Source organism: Hylobates moloch, unplaced genomic scaffold (assembly GCF_009828535.3).
Source record: "Hylobates moloch isolate HMO894 unplaced genomic scaffold, HMol_V3 SCAFFOLD_9, whole genome shotgun sequence".
Lineage (NCBI taxonomy): Eukaryota > Metazoa > Chordata > Mammalia > Primates > Hylobatidae > Hylobates > Hylobates moloch.
This window is the reverse complement of record NW_026652284.1, coordinates 12,662,291-12,685,837: the sequence shown is the minus strand read 5'-3', so window position 1 is coordinate 12,685,837 and position 23,547 is coordinate 12,662,291. Positions and strand designations below refer to the sequence as shown.

The 23,547-nt window shown below is 43.8% G+C and overlaps 1 protein-coding gene across 4 annotated transcripts in view; it reads right to left on the bottom strand.

Annotated features, from left to right (window-relative positions):
* Positions 1–23,547, bottom strand: part of PRDM2 (PR/SET domain 2) — a 108,856-nt gene that overhangs the window by 24,253 nt on the left and 61,056 nt on the right. For 2 of the 4 annotated variants that reach the window (XM_032758984.2, XM_058443694.1), the window contains one exon: positions 17,945–22,361. The exons of 1 other annotated variant lie outside the window; for it this stretch is intronic. In XM_032758984.2, the coding sequence (XP_032614875.1) occupies positions 17,945–22,361 (4,417 nt within the window). Of the gene's footprint in view, positions 1–13,108; positions 14,251–17,944; positions 22,362–23,547 lie in introns of those variants that run through there. One more of the 4 variants, XM_032758985.2, reaches the window with a different exon arrangement.

Genomic DNA, 23,547 nt, shown 5'->3' with positions numbered 1-23,547 from the left:
TCCTTCAGTGAGAGCCGGCCCAGCAGCTGGTCACTCAAAGCAGGGAATCAGTATGGGTACATTTAAGCATTTCTTAATTAGAAAGAGAGGGATTGTGTGTGTTCACCAACCTTTTTGATAGAGAAACACACACAAACATGCTGCCTGACCACATTTTAAATTCATGACCCCAAAACTCCGGTGGGCTCCCAACGCATATGCCTCCTGGCAGCCCTTCTCTGTTCCCTGGTGCCGTTCCCTTGATTACCCACACGGCTGCTGTTCACTGTCTCCCCTCTTCCTCCACATCTCCCCATCCTCACTCACCTCCAGCGATTATCGCTCCCTATGGCACACACTGATGGTGGAACAAGACTTCCACAGTTTGCGCCCTGCCTCCCTTCCCAGCTGCCTTCTTTCTTGTAAGGCGGGATGCCCCCTCCTGAGCCCCACTCCTCCCATGGGTGCCAGGCCCCATCCTCTTTCATGCAATCAAGGCACTCCCCATTTCCACTCCAGAAGTCTCTATTCCCGCATCTGTGTTTTATTTCTCTCCCTAGCATTTATCATCTGACATGCTATCTATTTATTTGCTTTCCTGTCTCCACCAACTAGAACATAAATTCCGTGGAGTAGGACATTGTGACAGTTTTGTTCACTGCTGTATCCCCTGGCACCTAGAACACTGCCAGGCATGTAACAGCAGGCGTAGGCCCCGCATTTACGAATGAATGAATGAATGGCCAAGATCTGCACTGCCTTTCTGGACTAAATCACACCCACATGACATCATCTGTAACTTCCAGTTTTTGTTAAAAGTGCAGAGAGAACCTAAGACACTTATAAAGGGAATCTGAGTACAAAATCCTCCTATGCCTTTACGATCTCTGCCCCGGTCCCTGCAAATTTTTAATTTTCTCACCCACACCTTGTTGGACTGCAATTTTTAAGCGAATTACTATGTGCCTTTCTAAGTATTCAACTTGTTTTTCATAAATAGCTCTATGCTATTCATCGGCTTGTATAATATTTAATTAGATTGTGCAAGTGTGATAATAAATACAAGTGGCATAAACAGGTTTGGGAACAAATGCAACTGACCTTTGGCATGCATTTAACTTGACTGCTGGGAATGGAAGCACACGGACTCTCGCCATGAGCAGCGGTCAGGATTTCCAGAGGCAATGAAGAGCATGCATTAATACGGTGGGTTGCTCAAACTAAAGTCAGTTGGGTTTCAACTGTATGTTTTATCCACAGTTGGCGTTCCAACAAAAGTTCAGAAGGATTTCTGGTCCTATTCCACTTTCCAAGGCCCTGCGCTTTGCAAAATGTTCTCACATTTTTTTTTTTTTTTTTTTGAGATGGAGTTTCACTCTTGTTGCCCAGGCTGGAGTGCAATGGCGCGATCTCAGCTCACTGCAACCTCCGCCTCCCAGGTTCAAGCGATTCTCCTGTCTCAGTCTCCTGAGTAGCTGGGATTACAGACGCCTGCCACTACGCCCAGCTAATTTTTGGTATTTTTAGTAGAGACAGAGTTTCACCATGTTGGCCAGGCTGGTTTCGAGCTCCTGACCTCAGGTGATCCACCTGCCTTGGCCTCCCAAAGTGCTAGGATTACAGGCGTGAGCCACCGCGCCCGGCCTCACAATTCTTAATTCTCTGTTCTTCCTTAGGCAATGGTGAACATGCTGGACTTAGTGACTAAGTTAAGTGGCGGAGACCTCTGTGTTTGCCTGGAGTGCTTGTGTTTGTTACCCTTTGATCCAGCTGACTAAGTCACACGTTACCCAGCAGCTCTGACTCATGAGGGTGAAGGAGAAATCTCCAAGGCAAGCGATACCGTGTTGCAGATCCAGTTTTTGGAACAGCTTTGTTAACACAGCCCATTCAAATGCACATGGCACCATGAAAACCATCAGTGTTTAAACCCTAAGAAGATGATTCATTATTTTGAGCAAAAGTCAGAAAATGTGCAAGGAAAGTCATCCATTGCTATGTATTTTGGGAGGCTCTACTAGGGAAGGATCCCCCCATTCCCACCCCTTAGGAGATGTCAAGTGTCAGGAGGTGGAATTTAAGCTTGGTACTACAGAAAGGGTGACCCTATTTTCAGGTCCAAAAATAGAGAAAAAAGAATCTAGAAATCTGAAGGAATAGTTGAATAGTTCTACCCCCATGATGTTCAGTTATAGTCAAAGACAGCCTGTAAGGACTCAAATCTTTGGTGTGTGTACCATTGTAGACTGGGAGGGGAGACTATAATTCCACCAGTACCTTTGAATTAATAAACTGTGCTGTAGTGGGTTTCTAGCACAGTTTTATACTGGTCTCTATGGGTTACTGATTGGCTTTCATTATGCATTCTTAACCTTAAGAACTATGCCCAGAGGCAGTAACACTAATTTTAATTAGCTATCACCAGCCTTTTCTTTTGGCTTAATTTTAATGGATCGTTTACCTATGATCAGACATTCTCTGTTCAATCACCAGCAGTTAATTGCCCCAACATTCACATTTCAAACCAAGAGGTCATGAGTTACGGTCACATACGTAGGTCACTGAGGCGGAGTGGTAGCTTTGGCTCTATTATTCTTGAGGATTTCTTTTTCTTTTTCTTCCACAAATACTGAGTTCCTACCACATGCTCAGGCCTACGGCGGGTGCAGGTGAACACACACATGCAGGGCGCTGTGTTGGCGAACCCCCAAGTCCCTCTTACCTATGACACTCAGAAATGTCCCCAGCTCCTGAGCTGTCCCTGACTCATCTATCACCGGGTTGTTATAAGAATTAAGGAAAAACATAATTGAAAGTGTTCTGAGAGTTGCAATGTTGCTGTAAGTATATCAAAGAGATGGTAAACAAGGAAAAGAATTTAAAATCAAAATCAGAAGAAATTAAGTGACGAGATGAGTGATACCATGTCATTAAAAAAAAAAAATACTTTAAAAGCCCTGTGAAGTCTGGGTAAGACTCATTTGACAAGCTGATAAAAATGAAGATTTCAAAGTCCCACCCCAGAGATTATGGTTTAGTAGGTCTGAAACTTTTAATCACCCAGGTGATTTTTTAATGTAGGTGGTCCACTGAGCAAACATCCTGGGGAGATCCTCTCCCCAAACTAGGGCCCCATCACACACCCAGGAACACAGACAGGAAATGGCACTTAAAGCTGTAATTAACAATGCAAACCAAACCACAAAATGCTCTTACCTCGCCATGTGCCACACACAACTTGGAACAACACTTTAATAAAACACCTGCTGTTAGCTGGCACTCATGAGCTGTGTCTGTAATTTTTAAAAATACTTTCAAACGATATAAACCTATCATTAATTACAATGTTGAAATAATCTGGCACGGCACATATTTCAACTACAATATCTGACACCAGTTCATTGAGGCCTATCAAATGGTTGGCTCCTACGTGAAGGTAAAGGTAACACAGATTTGTTTTCACTAAACTCACGCGTAAAATTAAATCACAGGAGCCTAACATTAAGAATGAAGACAGTAAGAGTATAAAACTCACACCTGTAAACATAAACATTGGCTATTAAAGAAATTCCAAAACAATTCCAGAGTAACATCCTGAATCCATAAGAGAAATCCATTTCATGGGCAGGTTCATCAGTCTCTGCTAAAGGTAGAGAACTATAGGTACTTCCATGGGTTTGTAAGGACCAGCTCTCTAAAACTATGAAGATTAAACCACTTGGCACCAAATAAATTATTTATTCTAAACATAAATTAAAGGACATAGGATGGTAAAGAGAAGGAAACTCTTGTTTCAGAACTAAGGAACTTCACCTGGCAACAAATATTTGCTGAGAAAGGAATTGATTGCACTTTTACCCAAACTTTTGTTTCATTCTCTCCACAAATCATTTCTTTAACTCATGTGTTTTGGGAGCTTAAAAGAAAAAAAGCAGTCCATTATATGTGCGTTATACTTAATACTCTCCTATCTAGGTCACTTGTCCCAGCAACATCAATTACCAGCACAGAACCAAGAGCCAAAGTCTATTGTGTTTTCGTTTTTGGCTTTCTTGGAGACAGGGTCTCACTCTGCTGCCCAGGCAGGAACACAGTGGTGCAATCATAGCTCACTGCGGCCTTGGCTTCCTGGGCTTAAACAATCCTCCCACCTCAGCCTCCTGAGTAGCTGGGACTACAGGTGCATGCCACTGTACCTGGCTTTTTTATTTTTTGTAGAGATGGGGTCTCACTATGTTGCCCAGGCTGGTCTTGAACTCCTGAGTTCAAATGATCCCCCCCACCTAAGCCTCCCAAAGTGCTGGGATTACAGGTGTGAGCCACTGCATCTGGTCAAGACCTATTGTTAATGAGTGAGCAAACCATGTCCACAAATCCATGTTCTGGAATTAATGCACTTTGCTTACAAGGGAGGTCCTTGGGAGATCTCTTAGGGCCAACCATCTCTTTGTTTACATATGATATTAACAGGACCACAATCTAGCTTCCCAGCCCACAATTAACAGAAGCATATCTGAAGGATGCCAGGAAGTACAGACAATATCCACGAGTGACAGATGGAAAAGTAGATCTTGAGGAGTACGTTCTTCTCAAAAGTCACATCTCAAGCTTCTGGATCCTCTAGTGTGGGGTCAGGATCTCCTATATGCCAGAATCATCTTTTCTACAACAAAGTATTAATTGCTGGTTACCTTGAACCCTCAAAGAAGGGTGAAATTGAGTCCAGTGTAGTTTTAAAAAGCAGAAAAGTAGCAGACACAATGAGACCACAGGCAGCAAATACCTGGCATTCCAGAACCACTCGCCTTCCTGCATACAAGGCAGACATGGGTCACTTAGCCAGCCCTCTTTCCCTGAGTGTGAACCCAGCTTCAGAATCCAGTTCCATGCAGCACCCTGGGCAACTGCTCCCCCTACACAAATGGAAACCTGCTTGTCAACCCTGGCTTGGAAAGACTTCTGTGAATATAGAAGGGGGAGAAGTTGACCCTAGAGAGTAGGCTCATCCATCCTCCGGGCTGTTCAGTATCTAGATCTGCTCCTTCGCTAACAAAGCTGGAGGGATGAGGCTCCATCCCTGGTAAAAACGAGGCCTGGCCGAAACCTCAGACATGCTGGTTTCCCAAGAACATACAAAATGGGTTCATCCCGGGAAGAACTAAGACATCCATTCACCCGCAACACACTTTTCAGCTCCTTCAAATCTGCTGGTGCTTCTTGTCCAGCAGACAAGGTGCTTACAAGTCACATTCTTTGCTGCTTAAAGGCGATCCCACCAGAAGAAGGCACAGGGGCGTGACCAGGGGCTCCCTTCTACCTCCTTACGCCTAGATCCACAGACGAGATGTAGAACAAACTCGTGATTAAGAGACGAGCCAGACTGCCTGGACTTGACTCCTGGCTCCACCTCCTACCATCTATGACTTTAGGCAAATTGCTTGACTTCCCTGTGCCTCAGTTTCCCCATTTGTAAAATGGGAGAACATGAAAGTATTCATAGGGCTCTTTTGAAGATTAAATGAGATACTACATGGAAAGCCCTTAACATCGTGGCCAGCAAGCATTATCGGTGATCATCCTTATATTATTATTGTTTCAGCAAAGCAAGGTTATTTGGTTTTCATGGTTTTACAGAGCTAATGAAATGCTTTCTTAACTTACCTTTTAAAAATTGACACTGAAATTCAAAACCAAGAGAAACAGAAAGTTACAGGGAGGAGGTGATAGAATAAGAATGAATCATCTTTTTTCTCATTTTGAACCGAAAAATGATTTCCTGTCTTACAGCTCACTTCTCTTTAGTTCTGATGGGTGGGAGCACCTGCTATAAAAAGGAAGCAGCTCTGGTCCACCACAGAGGAACAGCTCTGGGCTGGCAAAGACACAGCAAAGGTCCTCGGTGTCACTGGTGGCCAAACCAGGAGTTACAGGCCACTTGAGAGCTTTCTCTCTGGGCAGAGGCAGGAGATAATGAGGGAATGTTCTGGCTACTACAACTCACACTGTCATGAAATCTTATACATGGCATGGCAGGCTCAACTTTTCATCAGATTCAAACTGAGATTAGAGAAGACATCATTCAGTCATAATAGTGATGCTGACAGCAGCTGTCATTGACAGCACTCACTGGGGTGAACAGCATCTGTGGTCCTTCCAGGCTGCTCTAAAGTTGTCTTCGTGGCAATTCTTTGTGGTCAGATTGATTACTGCCCTTCCACAGAAAGGAAAACTGGGACTCAGAGAGGTTGAGTAACTTGCATAGATTACGCTTACAGAACTATACGTGATAAAGCCAGAATTCAAGTATTTTATTCAACAAATATTTATTGAGCAGCTACTACATGCCAGGCTCCGTTCTATTAATCGATGCTGGGAACACAGCAGTGAAGGAACTGAAGTCCCTGCCTGGGTAGAACTCTCATCTAAGAAGGGAGAGACATAAACAAACATGAGTCCATAACAGAATGTACAGAAGGCTTAAGGGTCTTGAACAGTAAAGCACAGCAAGGAGAGGGATGAGGGACCAGGCAGTGTGACAGATTGATGGTCAGGAAAGGCTTCTTGGAGGAGGTGCCAGCTGATCAGCCTTCCAGGTCCAGAGCCAATGCCCGTACCTACATTCCGCTGCCTGTCCTATAGACAGCAGAACCTCAACCCCGGCTAGTGCTGGCCTGCACCTCACCATCTCTTTTGTGGAATACAAGTGGCCTTCCGGAAATCCTGACTTTGAATTTCCATTTCTATGTAATCATGGCAGACCAGGCTGAACTGAAGCTCTGTCTCAACTTGCATTGCTCCCATAAAGGGCCCTGGTCTCAGACTGAGAAAGGCTGCGGGGATCCCAGGAGAATGAATGTCGAGAGCTCCCCAGGTACCAAGCTTGTCCAACCTGCAGCCCACGAGCTGCATGCAGCGCAACACAAATTCATAGACTTTCTTAAAACATTATCAGGGTTTGTTTTTTTTTTTTTTGCGATATATATATATATATATTTTTTAGCTCATCAGCTATCATGTTACTGTGTTTTATGTGTGACCTAAGACAATTCTTCCAACGTTGGCCAGGGAAGCCAAAAGATTGGACATCCCTGCTCTATACTCTCCATGAGCCGTGGCTCAATTGCTCCGCACTTACCTAGAGAAGAATACATCATTCTAGAAGCCTTTAGGAGTGTTTTAAAAATTCTGACAAAGCTCTAGCCTCACCAAAGGATAGAACCACCCACTCATGAAATTAATAGAAACTTATGTTTCTCAGTTTCCACGAAGGGCTTTTTTCTCTTTCAGGGCTTTTGAAAAGTGAGTCGTTTCTGCAACAGCCTCTTCCCCAAGTTCTTTAATGATGACCATCATCCAAGTTCCCCACATGCTGCCCCTTTCCACCAGGGGCCGGCTACTAAGACCTTGCAGTTTCCTTAGCGGTGCCTCCCTAGGTCTGTTTTTGTGAGGACTTGAGCACCTGACGCGGATTAAGCGTCCACTGTCATCACCAGTGCCACCACAGCCATCAGCCACTGGATCCTCACTGGGAACACATGCTGCCTTCTGTAACACGCACGGCACGTGGCAGGTGGGGGGCACAGAGCTCCCCTGTGGGCCAGGAAGCTGGGAGTCAGCGGGCAGCATGCCCTACCTCTCAGTAATTAACAGCACCCAGGTAAGGAACATCCAGATGGGAAGGCATTCAATGCCCATGTTCTTCCCATGATCCTACACACTCTCTCTGCAGTAAAACTGCTCTCTGGCCGTCAGCATCTCATTTGGGGGACACAACAGTTATGTACGTGCAAGTCTCTCTAAAACCCAAGGGCACAGTGATTAGGTGGTTTCAAATTGTAGTTGAACTTGGCTCTGGAACCAGATGGCTGGGTTTGGGGTCCCCACTTGTAGCCATAGGACATAATTCAAGTGATGTTGCCTCTCTCAGACTCGGTTAATCTATCTGTAAATGAGAATACCATCTCTGTTCAGGCGTGGGAGAGCTCAAAATGTAAAGCACTCAGAAAAGTGCCCCACGCATTGGAAAGGCCAGTGACACTCCAGGCGCATCCTCAACTCCCTCCATGGTGGTTAGCTACACCCCGAGGGTCCTCTAAGAGTCCCAGGGCAAAGTCCTTCAGATCTACTGCCTGACACTCTGATGATTCAGATTGGCTGTTGAAAGCTGTTTTCTGAATGGCTGGCTGACTGAATCACAACAGGAGAATGTGCCTGAATTCACAAGTCCAATAATAGCCTGGAAATAGAAGCCATCTGAAAATGTTCTAAACTCTAGCTGGGTTGGCAAGGATTGGATGTGATTATAAAAAGCAAATGAGAAGAGAATGTTACTGCAAGGAAAATTGAATCCATGAGTTTTAAATAACTTCATTCCAATAAAAAATATTAAAATATATTTTGGGCCAATAATTAAATGCTACGACAAACTCAACTGCTGTAGATGGAAATTGTCTCCTAAGGCCTAAATGCCCTTTTGTTAACTTACCTGTGCAACAAATTCCAGGTTTTTTTACAGAGTCCTATTTTAAATGTACATTTAGATTTAATGCTAAGACTCAGTAGATGTAGGATTCCAGATTATATCATATGCTCCTGTTTAAACATGAATAAGGAAATATTCTTAGCTTAAATATGTTCTGAATCAGAACACAAACCTGGGCTTTAAAATCCACCTGTAGCTTTCTGTGGTTGCTGAAATGACACTCCAGTTCTCTCCCCCCTCACTGAGTAACTCAGGTGGCACCTATGAAAGGATGTTCAGAAACATGGCTTGTTCTGTTGACTTCCTGCCATGGTTTATTAGCTGGACATGGGAAGGCACATTTAGGCACCAGTCTTCCGTAAAATGTTTTATGGTCTCCAGAATGTCCACCTGAATTTCTATTTTAAAACAGTTGAAAAGAAATCCAGCTGGCATAATGGCGGCAGAAATGAAAGCACGTACAAATCCTATTACCTGCAACAGGTCGACAAGTTTATTCTAATAAAAGTATTTCTGGGTACCTTTTAATGACTCACAATTGAAAGTAATTTTTGCAACTGCCAGTAATTTAATGTCGAGTCATGATGGTTTTCTCAATTCATAATCTAGAAAACTAAACGAAACCTACACACCCCCTCCAGATTCTAATCCTATACTTTAAAAATAACGTGTCAGCAGAACGTAAATACCTGTTCGTTTTGCATGTAACACACACACTAGTTGCTGAAGTCGGGAGGCAGCCTAGACCAACTTTTTTTTTGGGTTAATGCCCAGCAGCTCAAGGTTCTCCGCTGGTATCTGAGGAGATGCTTGAGGATCCCAGGGCCTTTAGAATCGTCTCCAAAATCAAAGGGTATTACTATAATAATGAGCTTGGCTTCTGTTAAACAGTCACGTTGCCGTTGATGAAGCAGATGGCTCTATAAAGCCAGCTTGACTGACCTGAACTAATTGGTCTGTGATGGGGTAGAAGTTTATTCCACAGTGAGAGGGAAACTAAAAGCAAATGGGTCCAGGAGCAACTCCTGACTAATAAGTCTCGCTGCACCACGAAGATTTCCTTACCCACAAATGACTGTTGTACCTGCTCACTGATGCTTGGAAAAGCTTTTATGGAGAAGGTACTGCGTCCTGTTTTCTACATTTAGAAGAAATAAAACTCCTCAAAACAAAACAAAACAAACAAACAAAAAAACTCTACCTATAAAAATGGACCGCAGAGTGTAGCTTGGAGTTCAAATCTCAACTTGCCACCTTACAGTTGTGTGCCCTCGGAACAACATCACTTTCCCCAAATCTGTTTCTCCATCGGTAAATGACACCAATCTCAGGCTGTCACTGCCAAGACTTATTTTGTAGATGCTCAGCAGAGTACCCAGTGCACAGCAGGCGTTGGAAAGCCACGCTGAATCCACCCTAAAGCTTCTCACATCATTTCCACCACCACTCAGAGGAAACAGCACAAGGGCAGAAGGGGGGAGGGAGGAAGTGACGTGACCCTGTGTAGGTGGCAGCAAGGATCAGGCCTGGGGCCTGGGCCTGCAGCACAGAGATCCATGGCACCACCAAGGAGCAGTTTCGCACTTTTTTCCCTACATGCCACCCACTCAAACCTCAAGCCGTATTCAACTTCTATTTTGACATTAGATGTTTTGTCTAACATCTTAATGGTCACGTCATCATTCCCACCAATCTGGACCTTTATTTTTCTTATCCCATAATACTGTGTATTCAAGGTTCTGCTTGTGAGGCAAACCCTTCAGGAAAGGTCAAGCCACCAGAAGGGCAGGGCCCAAGGGGGCTTGAGCCTTGGAATCAACATAAGCCAGAGAGAAACTACACATTAGGCCCGCGGTTCCTTCACCCTCAAGGCCCACCACCTCCTCTTTCCACCAAGTGGACACGGCTCAGGATTGGCTTCAGAATAACCCTGGTGCCCCAACGCCAGACGGGCGTCCCCACCAGCCTTAGAAAGAAAGGGAAAACAATAGTGCTCACTTTGCAGGATGATTATTGACATGCAGCACTGCGAGGCCTAAAGCACACACGATCCTCTAGCAATTGAGAGCTACACTCATCTGTTATTTTCCCATATTAAATTCAGAAATTCTCCTGTGCCCTGAATTTACCTGGGGTCTTTAAAGTACATATTACCCAGGCAGGCCCCAGCCCTAAATGGACTCATTGTAGGGCCTTGGAACTAGTAGTTTTGACAAGCTCCCCAGGTGAAGTATGGAACCCACAGTGTTGAAGGGCAGGGCTTGTGGCTCCCCGTTTTGTTAAGTCTAGCAGAATGGCCCATCCACACCTCCAAGGCCCTCGAACATATGCTCAGCAGCAGTGCTTTACCAGAACCTTCACTGAGGCTGCCTAAAGCAGCAGCTGCAGGAGTGGTGCCATCAGGCAGGAAAGAGGCCATGACAGCTGGGCCTGTGAAGGCTGATGGGGAAAGACAAACCATTTTCTGTAACTATCAGCCTGGTCTTTGAAGCACTTTAAATGTGGCCTTTATATCCGAGTCAACCCTTTTCTCATCCGCCTGTGCTCTAATCCACTTTCAAGGTAAATTGCCCTTTATGATTTTTTTTATGGATTCAAGTCAATATATTCAAAGCGAGGTTCAATATCAAATCAAAACCCACATGAATAAAATATCAAATGCATTAAGTGAGCTATAATTTTAGTAGAGTCATTTTAACCCAAGTATTAAAAGCCGCAGTCATCTCGATTATTGGCACTTAGATATTAAGCTAGAAGCATCTCCTTGACCACCTAGCCTTTGGGGAATTGTGACAGCGAGGAGGTTTGGAATATGAAGTATAAAGTGGTGAAAAAAGCCACTATGAAAATACAAGCCCCACAGAGGTCAGGATTTTTGTCCATTTTGTTCAGTGATGTATCCTAAGCACCCAGAACACAGTCAGACATACATCAAGTACTCAATACAGTAAGTTGATTTTGTAAAATATCTTGCTAGAAAGTACTTGTAACCACCAAGACAAGACAGCCAGCCTAGCAAGGCATTTACCAGAAACACTGAAATGTTTCAATGGTAACAGGGATGGAAGGCTTTAATTAGCTTTTGATTTTTTAAAAAAGTTTAACTCTATCATAAAAGAGCCAAAGCAACCCGAACAGGGCAGCTTCTCCCTTGGTGAGATGGATGTGATGTGGTTCCTTGGTGACTCCTCCAGTAAACATCTGAGTCCCTGTCATGTTCCAGGCAGAGCCAGGGACACTGTGGAGACCCGAGCCATCATCCCACCCTTTCAGTCCAGTGCTTTTGTCTGACAGCATCCAGATCCGGGAAAAAAGATCTCCTCCTAGAAGGCACACTCAGAAACCAGCCAGTCCACTCCCTACTTTTTGCAGACTGGGAACTATGATCCAGAATGTAAAGGAACTTGCCCAAGGCTAAAACACTAAAGACGCAGCCATGGAGGGCGCTTGTTGGAGGCCCGTTTACTGAAGGCACAGGGAAGGGATGAATGGCCGGCAGATGGGTTAGGATGGAAATCCAGTTGTCCCCCAAGACCATGCTCTTTCTTACAACGTTCAAGTCCTCACAGGGCACTGCTGCGTGTTCAAGCCTATTTGTTAAAAACTACTAATATCGAAGACCACTTCCAGATTCCCACCAACCTCTCTCCTTCTCCGTGTTTTTCTAAGGGAGAAATATTGTATGCCAGAAATGGGAACATCTGGCCAAGGGAAGCTGGCTATCCCTTCACCACCTTTCCCCAAGGAGTGACAGACAGATGTGGTTAGCAAAGCACTATGATGATGAACTATAGGAAACCGCTTATAGTCAGCCATTTTTAATCTTAAAAAACCCCGGCAATTTCATATAAACTGAGTATGTCACAACTTTTTGGTTTCATTCTTTGGAAACCCATAGAAATAAACATCAATCCACAAACTAGAGTAAACTTTCCAGGAAGCACAGAGACCCCACAGATGAAATTATTTTGTATTTTACTCTTACCCGAGTGAGTTCACAAGGTACTTCTCGGCACCGTTGTCTGACTACATGTCCACCCTCTACAGAGAATTCCAACCGGAATGGGCACATATTCAGTTACTGTCAAATAGAAACAAGTGAACAGACGCCAGGTGGGCTGAGTAGACGCCACACTTTTAAATTAGAATGCCAGCTCTGAACAGTCCTCCCCATACCTTGTTTTACCCCCTAACTGCTCCCAATTATGTACAAAATGCAGTCCTTTCACAGATGTTTAGAAAGTTTTTTATTGGTTATAATAATATAAAATGCATTGTTTAAATTCTCCTCTAATTAAGTGTTTGCAGCAATAGCACAAAAAATCTTTTTTTAATGCATCTGACAAGCCCCAGTGATTTCAATGCTGGGAGGGGAAACACAGCAAACACCACTCTTGTCTATCTATAATTAACCTCTCTCTCTCTCGGTGCTACATTGGTTAAAATCAACGGACAACCCCTTTTTGTATGTCAAATTGTAAATTTTAATGTTTTCATTAGAATAGTCTTTTATAGCACTCTCCAAACAGAAGCAATAAAATAACAGCAAAGTTCAATACAGGAGCACTCTCCGGGTTAACAACGCCAACAAAAAAAGTGAAATGTAAATCACATATAATACAATTGAAGCGTCCAAAACAATTTAAATAATTTTAAATATTTTATTTTTAAACTGCTACAAATGCTTTATACAATATTTCAACATAAAGTCCCCATAACAGAAATGTAACAAAATGGGAATGATAGTGGAAGGATTAAAGTGGCACAAATTCACCAAACAAATATTAAACTACAAATTTTTAAGAGGTAGATTACTTTTGAAGTCGAGAACAAAAAAACAGTATGAATAAAACCTAGCCGCTTTCCACCAACTCAGTCATTAATTTAGGGGGAGGCATAAAATGTAAGGATAAATGATATTAATATACTTAGGAAGAGGCCAATTTGTTGTTTTTAATCTCTATTAGAGATGCAAGTGTAAAACCTGGTATGCAAATTCATTTATACTTACGTGTAGACATACATCTGTACAGGCCTGGGATGCGCCTGTGCATTGATATATTGCTACATAGTCTCTGATAATATAATAGTTATAAATTAGTGCCAGATAAGAATCTGAGAGGATAACGTCCATTTGGATATACAAACGCAACACCAGAATAGGCATAAAAAAGAGTCCGTATCCAATCTGGTTTCCTCTCCATTACGCAGGCAATCTACTTGTGATTTAAAAAAACGAAAACAACAAAAAAAGAAATACCAGGGTAAGAGATCAGCTAAATGCCTCTCTCTGTCTATAATTAATTTAAAAGAAAGGCATCAAGAGCTGATATGTGACCAAAACGTTTTAAATGAGTGCATCCAAATTCGTCATCCCTGAAACCTACAACAAACTACTGCTAAAACAGAGAACTTGCTTTGCAAGGTTAAGTTCAAATCAATCCTTTCTCCGCTACGTGCCAAAAACAAGGGCCATGCTCAGATCTGAGGTACCAGTCCCATGACGAGGAGCCAGTTCATCTGGCCTGTCTTAGAGTGCCCTTCTCTTTGGATCTCAATCACCCGGGCGCCCAGCATGCACGTTGGGCCCCCACCGAAGCAGCAGATGCCTGACTCTAAGCCTGCCGGCAATCAGTTCAATGTTAGGATTTTTGAGTCAGCTTCAACTGGTCTTGCAAGCTTGGTAGATTTCGTATCCTTTGCCGTAGTGCTTATCCTAAGTTGAGCATGCAATACCTTTTAGTCAATTAAGGTTTGTTTTGTTTTGGGGGCTTTTCTACAGGAAGTTCCTAGAAAATAAGAAAACTGAAGATAAATGACAACATAACATAACCTTACATGAATTGACCATGTTAAAGAAAAAGGTGAACAGACCATAAGACAAATGTTATTAAGACGACAACACATACATGACTGAAGGCATTTAGGAACGAGCGTCCTACCCAGAAGATACACCCTGCAAGGAACTACACGCATTTATTTCCAAGGGGTGTAGCAGAGACGGAGGCATGAGAAATTAGCACCTTTTTTTTTTAATCAATTCCCGGTAAATGGAAAAATTTGGTCTAGAATTTCATCTTGCTTCTCTACCTTTAAGTTTTCTTGACTGCGATGGAAACTCGGTTTGAAAAGAAAAAAGAGACTCTAAAGAACCCAAAAATGCCAGGCGCGGTGGCTCACACCTATAATCCCAGCACTTCAGGAGGCCGAGATGAGCAGATCACGAGGTCAGGAGATCGAGACCATCCTGGCTAACACGGTGAAACCCCGTCTCTACTAAAAATACAAAAAAAATTAGCCGGGCGTGGTAGTGGGCCCCTGTAGTCCCAGCTACTCGGGAGGCTGAGGCAGGAGAATGGCGTGAACCCGGGAAGCAGAGCTTGCAGTGAGCCGAGATCGCGCCACTGCACTCCAGCCTGGGCGACAGAGCGAGACTCTGTCTCATTTAAAAAGAAAAAAAAAAAAAAAGGGAACCCAAAAACACCGTGGGGTTTACAAAGGTGAAAGATGGGTAGGAGGTGAGTAGAGAATATACCTCTTTCCTTCCCTTTCTGCTTTATTGGAGCCCATGGAAATGAACCTTTAGCAACAGATTTAAACTCAGCACTCCAGAAAGCCATGGTGAGGGGTGGGGGGTGGGTCACTGTAGTAAGAGCTGCAGCAGGAGAACCTGAATGACTGTGGCATGCCTGCTTTCCTGTGTTTTGTCCTAAGAAAAATATCTGGAGCACATGGCTTTTTGACACCTTGTCTGGCACCATGGCTTGTGTTCCAGGAAATGACCCTCAGTGTTAGGTAGAAAACTCATGGAAAAAAATCACACGGCTGATTGCAAGCATATACTTGAAAAACTGTGGAATCCGAAAGTGGCATTCACATGTAAAATATCTGAGTATCGAAAACTAGCTCTTAATCACAGCTTGCTGTAAAGAAATACACAGGACAAGGATGTGCTGCCTGTTCTCTAAGAAATCCCTGTGTACCCAACAGGGTAAGTAAAGCAAGCTGCAAAAAGAGTGAAAGTGAGTATTCCTCGACATGTAATAGATGTGATGATTCTCTGTGTCAGGAATCATCCCTACACAAAACTTACAAGTAGAACTATACTTAAACAGGAAGACGACTGTAGTTCAAACAACTCCTTATTAGTGTAATGCAACAAATATGCACTGAGGCTGAGGCCTCCTCTCTAAGATGCCCTGGGCGACACATTAATGACCATCATCATATTACCCAGGTCTAAGTTTAGGAATCCCAGTTTTGTGCTAAACTCACTACAAAGTACTAAGACCAAAACCAACACTTTAAAGAAATGCCCACTTTTGTGTCCAGATAGTCAAAATACATCTTGATGAACATCTATTTTCTAATTCCCAAGAACACATCACAGGTTTATGGTGACTTGGTAAGTGGACCCCTGGATCACATTCCTGACCTACAGATGTGTCCACAGCACAGTTCCAGCACCTCACACAGAGGAGGAAAAGCTGCCACCAATGCCTGTCATTACCGTCTACAGTTAGGACAATACCAATGTTTTCTTATCTGATTCTTCTGTGCTTCCTTTTAGGCCAAATTTCACTCCAGCAAGGTAACCCTTTGTTAACTATCAAACAAAGCAAAATAATGAAAATTAACTGGAGCAAAGAAGAGACATGATTTTTAAGGCCCTTTAGTCCTTTGTAGCCTTAAAGGTTACTCAAAAGACACTGGGTAGAGGCTATTTGAATAGGCTTCATAAATTTATAGTCACTCTGACAGCTTTTCTTTGCAGAAATTAATTTTTCCAAATCAACTTTAAGCTTGAACTGTGTAAGTGGGGCCCAGTACAAAACAAGCATTTCTTTTAGATAATACTGAAGACAAAAGGGATAGAAACAGTACATTCTAAAGCATCAACCACCTGGGAGGTGTTTTATAGTACAATCTGTGAAAATGAAGGCACATTCTGCTCGTTGAAAACATAAGCAACTTGAAAAGGACTCAATTTGATCATGTCCTATTGGCGTGGCACCTCCAGACACAGACTGAGCACAAACAGGTGTACAATTCAATTACTAAAGGCAAGCAGCTTTGACAGCTGATAACACAGGTGCTTATTTCCAGCAGAGCTAATCTCCAAGATGCTACCTATGTATGTGCCGTGGCCAGAGACCGAGCGTTGGTCAGACCTATGGCAACTAAATATTTAACACATTTATGAAGTAGCTTTTTAAAAATCTGATCCATTAATCCTACAGTAAATCATTCAAATCAGCCTTAGCTAACGATTCTTCTCTATCTTTAGCTGTGATTTAAGGCACACCAGCATTAAAAATTCTACCTGATCAATTATGCAGGGCTAATGGCACCTCTGTGTCCTCATGACCTCTACAAAATGGCAGTCGCGTCCACACTTAGGATCCCTAATTCTGCTTGCTTAAAAGACCAAAGAATTTTCAGACACCAAAAGCTATAGCATGAAAGCCTAGAGTCAGGTGGCATACTGTGAAAAGACAAGACTTAAAAGTATTTTGCAGAAATGCTATCTGATGAGTAATTTTCACATGAGACTGAACTATTCAGAAACAGCAGGAATTCCAATACACATCCAGTTCGGACAAAGGACTTAGAAAGTTTGAGAATCCAATGTAACAAATTTAACCACTGCCCTCTCTCTTCATCTGTCACTGAGAACAGTTCTTAATATAGGAAGCACAGGGAATAAAGCAGTAAAGTCACTTCAAATCTAAGACAAATCCTTCTATCATTACTGGGGAAACAAAGGCACTGACAAATGAGGCTGACATGCCCTGGGTATCACACACGCCTGAAAGAGCCACAAGGGTCCTGCCTGGAGTTCCAAGCACGTCTCTCCTGCTCTGCTTCCCATCCAGAACCTGACTTGTTTACTGTCCTATGGCTGAGCTCAGGAGGTGGGGGACAGGGCATAAGGCCTTTTTAAAGGACTATGTTTTGTTTTGTTTTGAACAATGCAATCAATTGTTAAAATTTAAGCATTGGCAATTCTGAAAGAAAGTCTCAGGTACTAGATCTATGCTGAAGTCACAGAAATATTAAACAAGATTGTAACACGGTTTACTAATGAACTTAGTGACCCGTCTTAACCTAAGAAATGTTCCATGATCGGAAAATAAGACACGTGACACTGAGCTATTACCCAAGACATAAAGGAAGTTTGAGAAGATTTCATCTTTTCTTAGAGCACTTTTGAGAGCTTTTCTATAGTTTTAAATTCAATTTACATCTGGCCATATTAAAGAAGTGGCACCACTTTGTGAGTCCTAAGTCTGAAATTAGAGCTATTTATTCATCTCTAAAAGCAGCCAAAGCAATGACCCTTCATGCCTTTAACTTATGCAACAGCTATTTCCTTTAGGTGGGGAAAAAAAAAAAAAAAAAGCAACAAGAAACCAAAAACGCCCGTAGGCAAGGATACTGTCGCCTTCCCGGTCTTTCCCTCCCACCAGCTCCTGAGCTTACCTGAAGTCCTTCAGCTCCTGCTTGGCGCTGCCATCGTCTCTCCTGTTCTCACTCAAGTCAGCAGCAGCTGCCAGCTGAAGGCTTCGGGTGACTGGCCCCCCACTCCGCTCTCTAGATTTTATATTGAACCGGTCTGTTCTTTTCTTACTCGCCAAGGTGGATTTGCTTTGTAAAACAGCTTTGCTTTTCTGTACCCTCACGTGCAGGCTCCGCGATGTTTTGCTGGAAAGCTGAGAATGATTCTTGGCCACAGCTTTAGGTTTTTTCCCTTCAACATGAGTTATTTTGGCCATTCTTATCGGGCTGGAGTTCCTTAAAGAGGAGGAGCTTGGTTTTTTGGATTTCACCGAAGCTGCAAACTTGACGTTCTGCTTGGACCTGAAGGATGAGGAGGGAAGCGGGACTTGGGTGGGGCCTGAGCTGCGGGCTCTGGTCTTGCCCAAGGGAGTCTGCATGCTTTGCATTTTAATCTCTGCATCCGCTGTCCGTCTGCGGTGGTTGCTGTTACTGTTTTTGTCACTACTTGCAGGTGATGAGTGTCCACCTTTCTTAGATGAATGAGAAACTTTTTTTTTGGGAGGAGAAAGGGGTTTCTTGGGACAGCTGAAGGCGGCGTGTTTATTCAGGCTTCCAATGTAAGTGAACTCTCGATTACAGTAAGGGCAGATGTGAGAGGATGACTCACAAGCATTTTTCAAGTCAGCCTTCTGCTTTGCAGATTTGTTTTTCTGAAGAATTGCTTTCTGCACTAGCTGATTTTTTTTCTTCAATGCATTTAATTTGAGCTTATTCGACGACATTTTGCTGAGCTCAACACTAAAGTTTAGCCTTTTGGGCTGTCCCATTCGTCGGAAGGCATTTTTCCCAGAGTTATCTAAAACCACCACGCCATTTTTGGGTTGCACGGTTTGTTTTAACGGTACTGGGTTTTTCTTAGGCGTGTACCTCTTCTTGTCACTTGCAGAAGCACATGCCAGTATATGTTTGTGCAACTCCGGCATGTTGTCGACACCTTTTCCACACTTTGTGCAGCGAATGGCAGTAGTAAAAGTCTGTGGAATATTGTGTGTAGTGAAATTTGTGGCTGTCACACCAATCCCCATGGGGTTACGGTGATGGTACTGAAATGGAGGTGGTTTAAAGCTTGGGTAATGCTGATTGAGGCCCAATCGAACATCTGGATCTTTTGTCTTTATTCCAGAAGCCATTATTTTTATAGTCGTGTAAAGCTCTTCAGAGGAATCATTTAACTCCTCTTCTTCTTTAGAAGTTTCTAAAGGATCTTCTGGCAAGCTCTGCATATGCTCTACATGGGCCTTGCTGGGATCTGTAAAGTTCTGGGGCCTCAGAGTCCCACTTTCAAACTCGTGATGTGTGCACACCTTATCTGGGTGGAGATCTCGCTGGTGCTGCTGCAAATTGCACAAAAAAGCAAATTCTTTTTTACAAACAGAACACACAAAGATATTCCCAACTCCATGAAGCAAAAAGCGATGTTCTGACAAGTCCGTTTTATCCTTAAAAAGCTGCACACAAAATTCACATTTGAAGGGCCATTCTTCAGCATGAATAGATAAATGTTTGGTTAGATCTTTAATGGAAAGAAAAGGTGATTCACAGACGTTGCAAACAAAGTTTTTGTTGAATGTTTCCTGAACAACAACATCCTGTTCAGCAGCAGACTGGGGCTCTTCCCTGGGTTTCAGACCTTCATTCTCTAATTCCTCCTGTTTGAAAGATATCATGGGGAGAGACGCCTCCAGATTATCACCAGAGGAAACAACAGATGATATTGCAGAGAGAGGAGGTGGAGAAGGAGAAGAGGAGGAAGATGAAGAAGAAAACGAAGACGAGGAGGAAGATGAAGAGGAGGAAGAAGAAAGTGTTGGAGGCCCGGGTGAGGCGGCAGACATCAGGGGCTCCACGGGAGGAATGGGAGAGGGAGAGGGGGACACTGTTGGGGACAGAATTGGAAGTGGGGACTGTGCGGTGGCATTTGAGAGTGGAGAGGGGCATGGGTGTGGAGATGCACTGGAAGAGGGGGCTGGAAGAGGTACGGTAGGAAGGAGGGGAGGGGGCGGAGTGGCAACAGTTAATACCGGGGGACAGGGTGGAGGGGAAGAGGGATCTGTGGGGATCAAGAGAGGAGGCAGCTGACCGGATGAAAGGGAGGGTGTCTGCAGGGCAGGTGATGAAGGACAGACATCAGGTGTGGACTCAACAGTAGGGGCAGGGAAACCAGAGTCTGGACCGAGGTCAGGATCTGGCTGAGCTTCTAGGGATTTACAAGGACTCGGGCTCCTGGTCACATCTGCAGGGTTTTCTACAGGTAAATCAATGCCATTATATTCATTGAGAAGAACCTTCTGCAGCATGCAGGTGGTTGGTTTCCTTTTCTTTACAGCACTACACGTAGGCTGCACTGAATGATTTTCTTTGAATTCCTTGCCTTCAAAGTCACTACAATGCTTTTTATGCACACTGAGATCTAAGACAGATTCCCACTGGACCGGAGTCTTGCCTGTACCCTCAGCCTTCTGTTTGACACCGCTGGATAAATCCAGTGGCTGCTGGTTGCACACACTGCTAAAAGCAGAACTGGCTGTCCACTCTTTAGACATTTTATATTCATCAAAGCATGGAGGGCTCACAGTTTCTCTCTCATCTCTCCCAGACAAACTCCATGCTGGTGAGTCACTATGACTTTCTAATTTGGATTTTTTGGAAGTCAGCCCTGCATCGGTCCATGCTGCTTTCCCATCACTTGGCTTTCCAAAGTCTCGAAGGGCAGGACTGTGCTGTGGAGAACTGGGAGGAGAGCTGGTCCGCCTCTTAAACCTACTTGAGGTCACAGGCAACATTGATGCAGGAGCAGACACACAAACAGGACCTAATTTAGCTATTTCAGTTGCTGAAATCCCTGCAGGAGGAGTTAGTTTATCTTGGGTTTGAAGAAGTTGTTTGAGCTTTGATGACAAATAAACACTTTTCTCTTTATGGAAAGACACTGCCTCTGTTGTTGATATGCTAAGAGGAAGACTTAAGGAGCAAGAGGGGGCCATGGGGTCAGAGTCTGTTTCGGCCTTAATTTTGGGCAGTGCAGGCGGGCTCGCAGTTCTTCGCTTCTTGGCCTCACTATTTGTGCTGCCCGAAGGCTCTTTAGGAAGATCTTCTGTTACAGGGACCTGTGTGGTCTTTATATTTTGAGTAATTTCCACTGTAACTGGAGTGAGCAGACAATTTATACCATACAAATCTGCCGAAGCAGACTCCATCTCAATCACATCACAGTTACTAGTGTTGTTATTAGTTTGAATTTTACCATCAATATAGTAATTTAAGTTTTCAGAGATATTGCTAGAAATGTCCATGATGTACACGTCATCTGCTTCCCCTTCCTCCTCTGGCTCTGTGCTTGGTACATAGACGTTCTGGGTGGCCTGGGCCTGTTCTGCTGGAGGCTGGGGCTCTTCAAGGCCTCCTTTTCGCCGTACACCTTTGGGAATCAGATGACGTTCGTGAACTCTACGCTGATGCCGTCTCATATTAGTATGAGTTCCAAAAACCTTTTTACAATATTTGCACGGATGAAGTTCTTTAACTTCCCCATTCTCTTCTACGACAGAAGAATTTATTGTGTCTTGGGAAGCCTTCTCTGAATGCACAATCAGACAGTCTGGCCCAAGATTGGGAGGACTCGATTCATCTTTTGAAGCAACGTTTTCTCCAGATGCTTTGACATCAGTCAGATCCTCTGACGGCTGTAGTGTTTGGCTGGGTTTCCGCTTTAACCCTGCTTCATGGCGCCGCTCATGTCGCCGCCGGTTAATCTGTGTGCCAAAGGCTTTCCCACAGTACTTGCATTTGAAAGCATGATTGACGGTGGATATATGGATATGCATGTGACGCTCAAGCCCCTGTTTGGTTGTAAACTTCCTTTCACAATGCTGACACGGAAACATAAACGTTTCAAATACATCACCATTGGCCTCTTCTTTAGTTCTGGGGATTTGCATGGCAGGTGTTACCTCTGAGGAGTCTTCAAGAGTTTCTTCTGAAGTTGTTTTTGGTTCCTCTAATAAATCTTCTGGCTTCTCATCACACCGTATTTCTGGCTCTTTCACAGAACTTTCATTTGGCATGCTGGCTTCTTCTTCCCCCTCATCTTCCAACTCATCGTCATCATCTTCTTCTTCTTCTTCTTCTTCATCCTCCTCCTCTTCCTCCTCCTCCACTTCCCCCAAATCATTCAACTCATAAGCTGCCGCTTCTAATCGCTCGTCTGGTTCTGGCTGTGGCTCCCAGGCAGCGGCAGGGGTTGCTAGTTCTGGAGGCACCTCCTGACTGGCCACCTCCTGGAAGGTGGCCGGCTGCTCAAGTGCTGAGGCTGAAGGCTTCTCTTCGTCTTCTTTAGGACCTAGAAAGCACATGGAAGCAGAAGCATGGAAGTGAAGCATGGGAAACCAGCTACTTGGTGAACAATTTGAATGATTCAAGTTATTTCTCTTACCACCTAAAACATAAGGGAGATGATGATGAACAATAAATTACTTCTACTTTATATATGTAATTGACAAAGTTGTATTGGATATGGATCCATTTCATTCATCCATTCATTCAACAAGTATTTAGAGTACCAGCTATGTACCAGGCAATATTCCCGGCAGTGAGGATACACACAAGAACGCAACAGACAAGGATGTCCATGTGAAGCTGGGGTTTTGTGTTTAGTTGCATAGACACAACTCTGTTTACAGAAACTGTAGTGTTTAAAATTGTGTTGGAGTAGTCAGTACTACATTTTAGGAGTAGTTGTAAATTCTAATTTCTCATGACTCCAAACTGGAAACAGTTCTTTACCAGACGTATCACCAGGTTAGATCCTTCCAAGTTTGTCTGGAATAAATGATCCTCTCTCTCTCTTAATTGAAACGTTATACTCAGAAGCTAGAACACTTTGTAGAATCATGTAATCACAAGTTTTTGAAGCTAGACAATCTTTGGAGATCATCTCTTCTAAGCCTAGCCAACTTATTAAGAACTCAGGAGCATCTCACTGAAGGGAATAGAAATCTGCAGTCACTTCAGAGTCCCTAGGCCTAGCCTACCTGAGGTGGGTGGTAGAAGGCGGTCAGGGAAGGACTTGCTTAGAAGGTGACAGTGGAGGAGAGACCTAAGGAAAATGAGGCATGCAAATATTGGGGGGGGGGTTAAGGGGGGTGGGAGGAGGAGCCTTACTGGATAGAGGAACCCTCAAAATGCATAAGCGCTGAGTCAAGAACAGACTAGATGTGTTCAAAGAATAGCAAAGACGTTGGTGAGGTGGGGAAGCTGGGCAAAGTGAGGGCAGGAGGTAAGACTAGAGATGCAAACAGGGGCCTACTTACACAAGCCCCTGTGGGCTGCTGGCTTTTACTCTGAGTGAAAACAGGGAGCTACCAGAAAGATCTAACAGAAATATAGAATCTGACTTGTATTCAAGAGAATCACTCTGGTTACTACAAGGAAGACAGTGAACCCTACGTGACAAGGGTGGAGACAGATGGACAGGACGGGGCCCACTGCATCCTCCAGGAGAGGCAGGATGGTGGCACAGGGGTGGC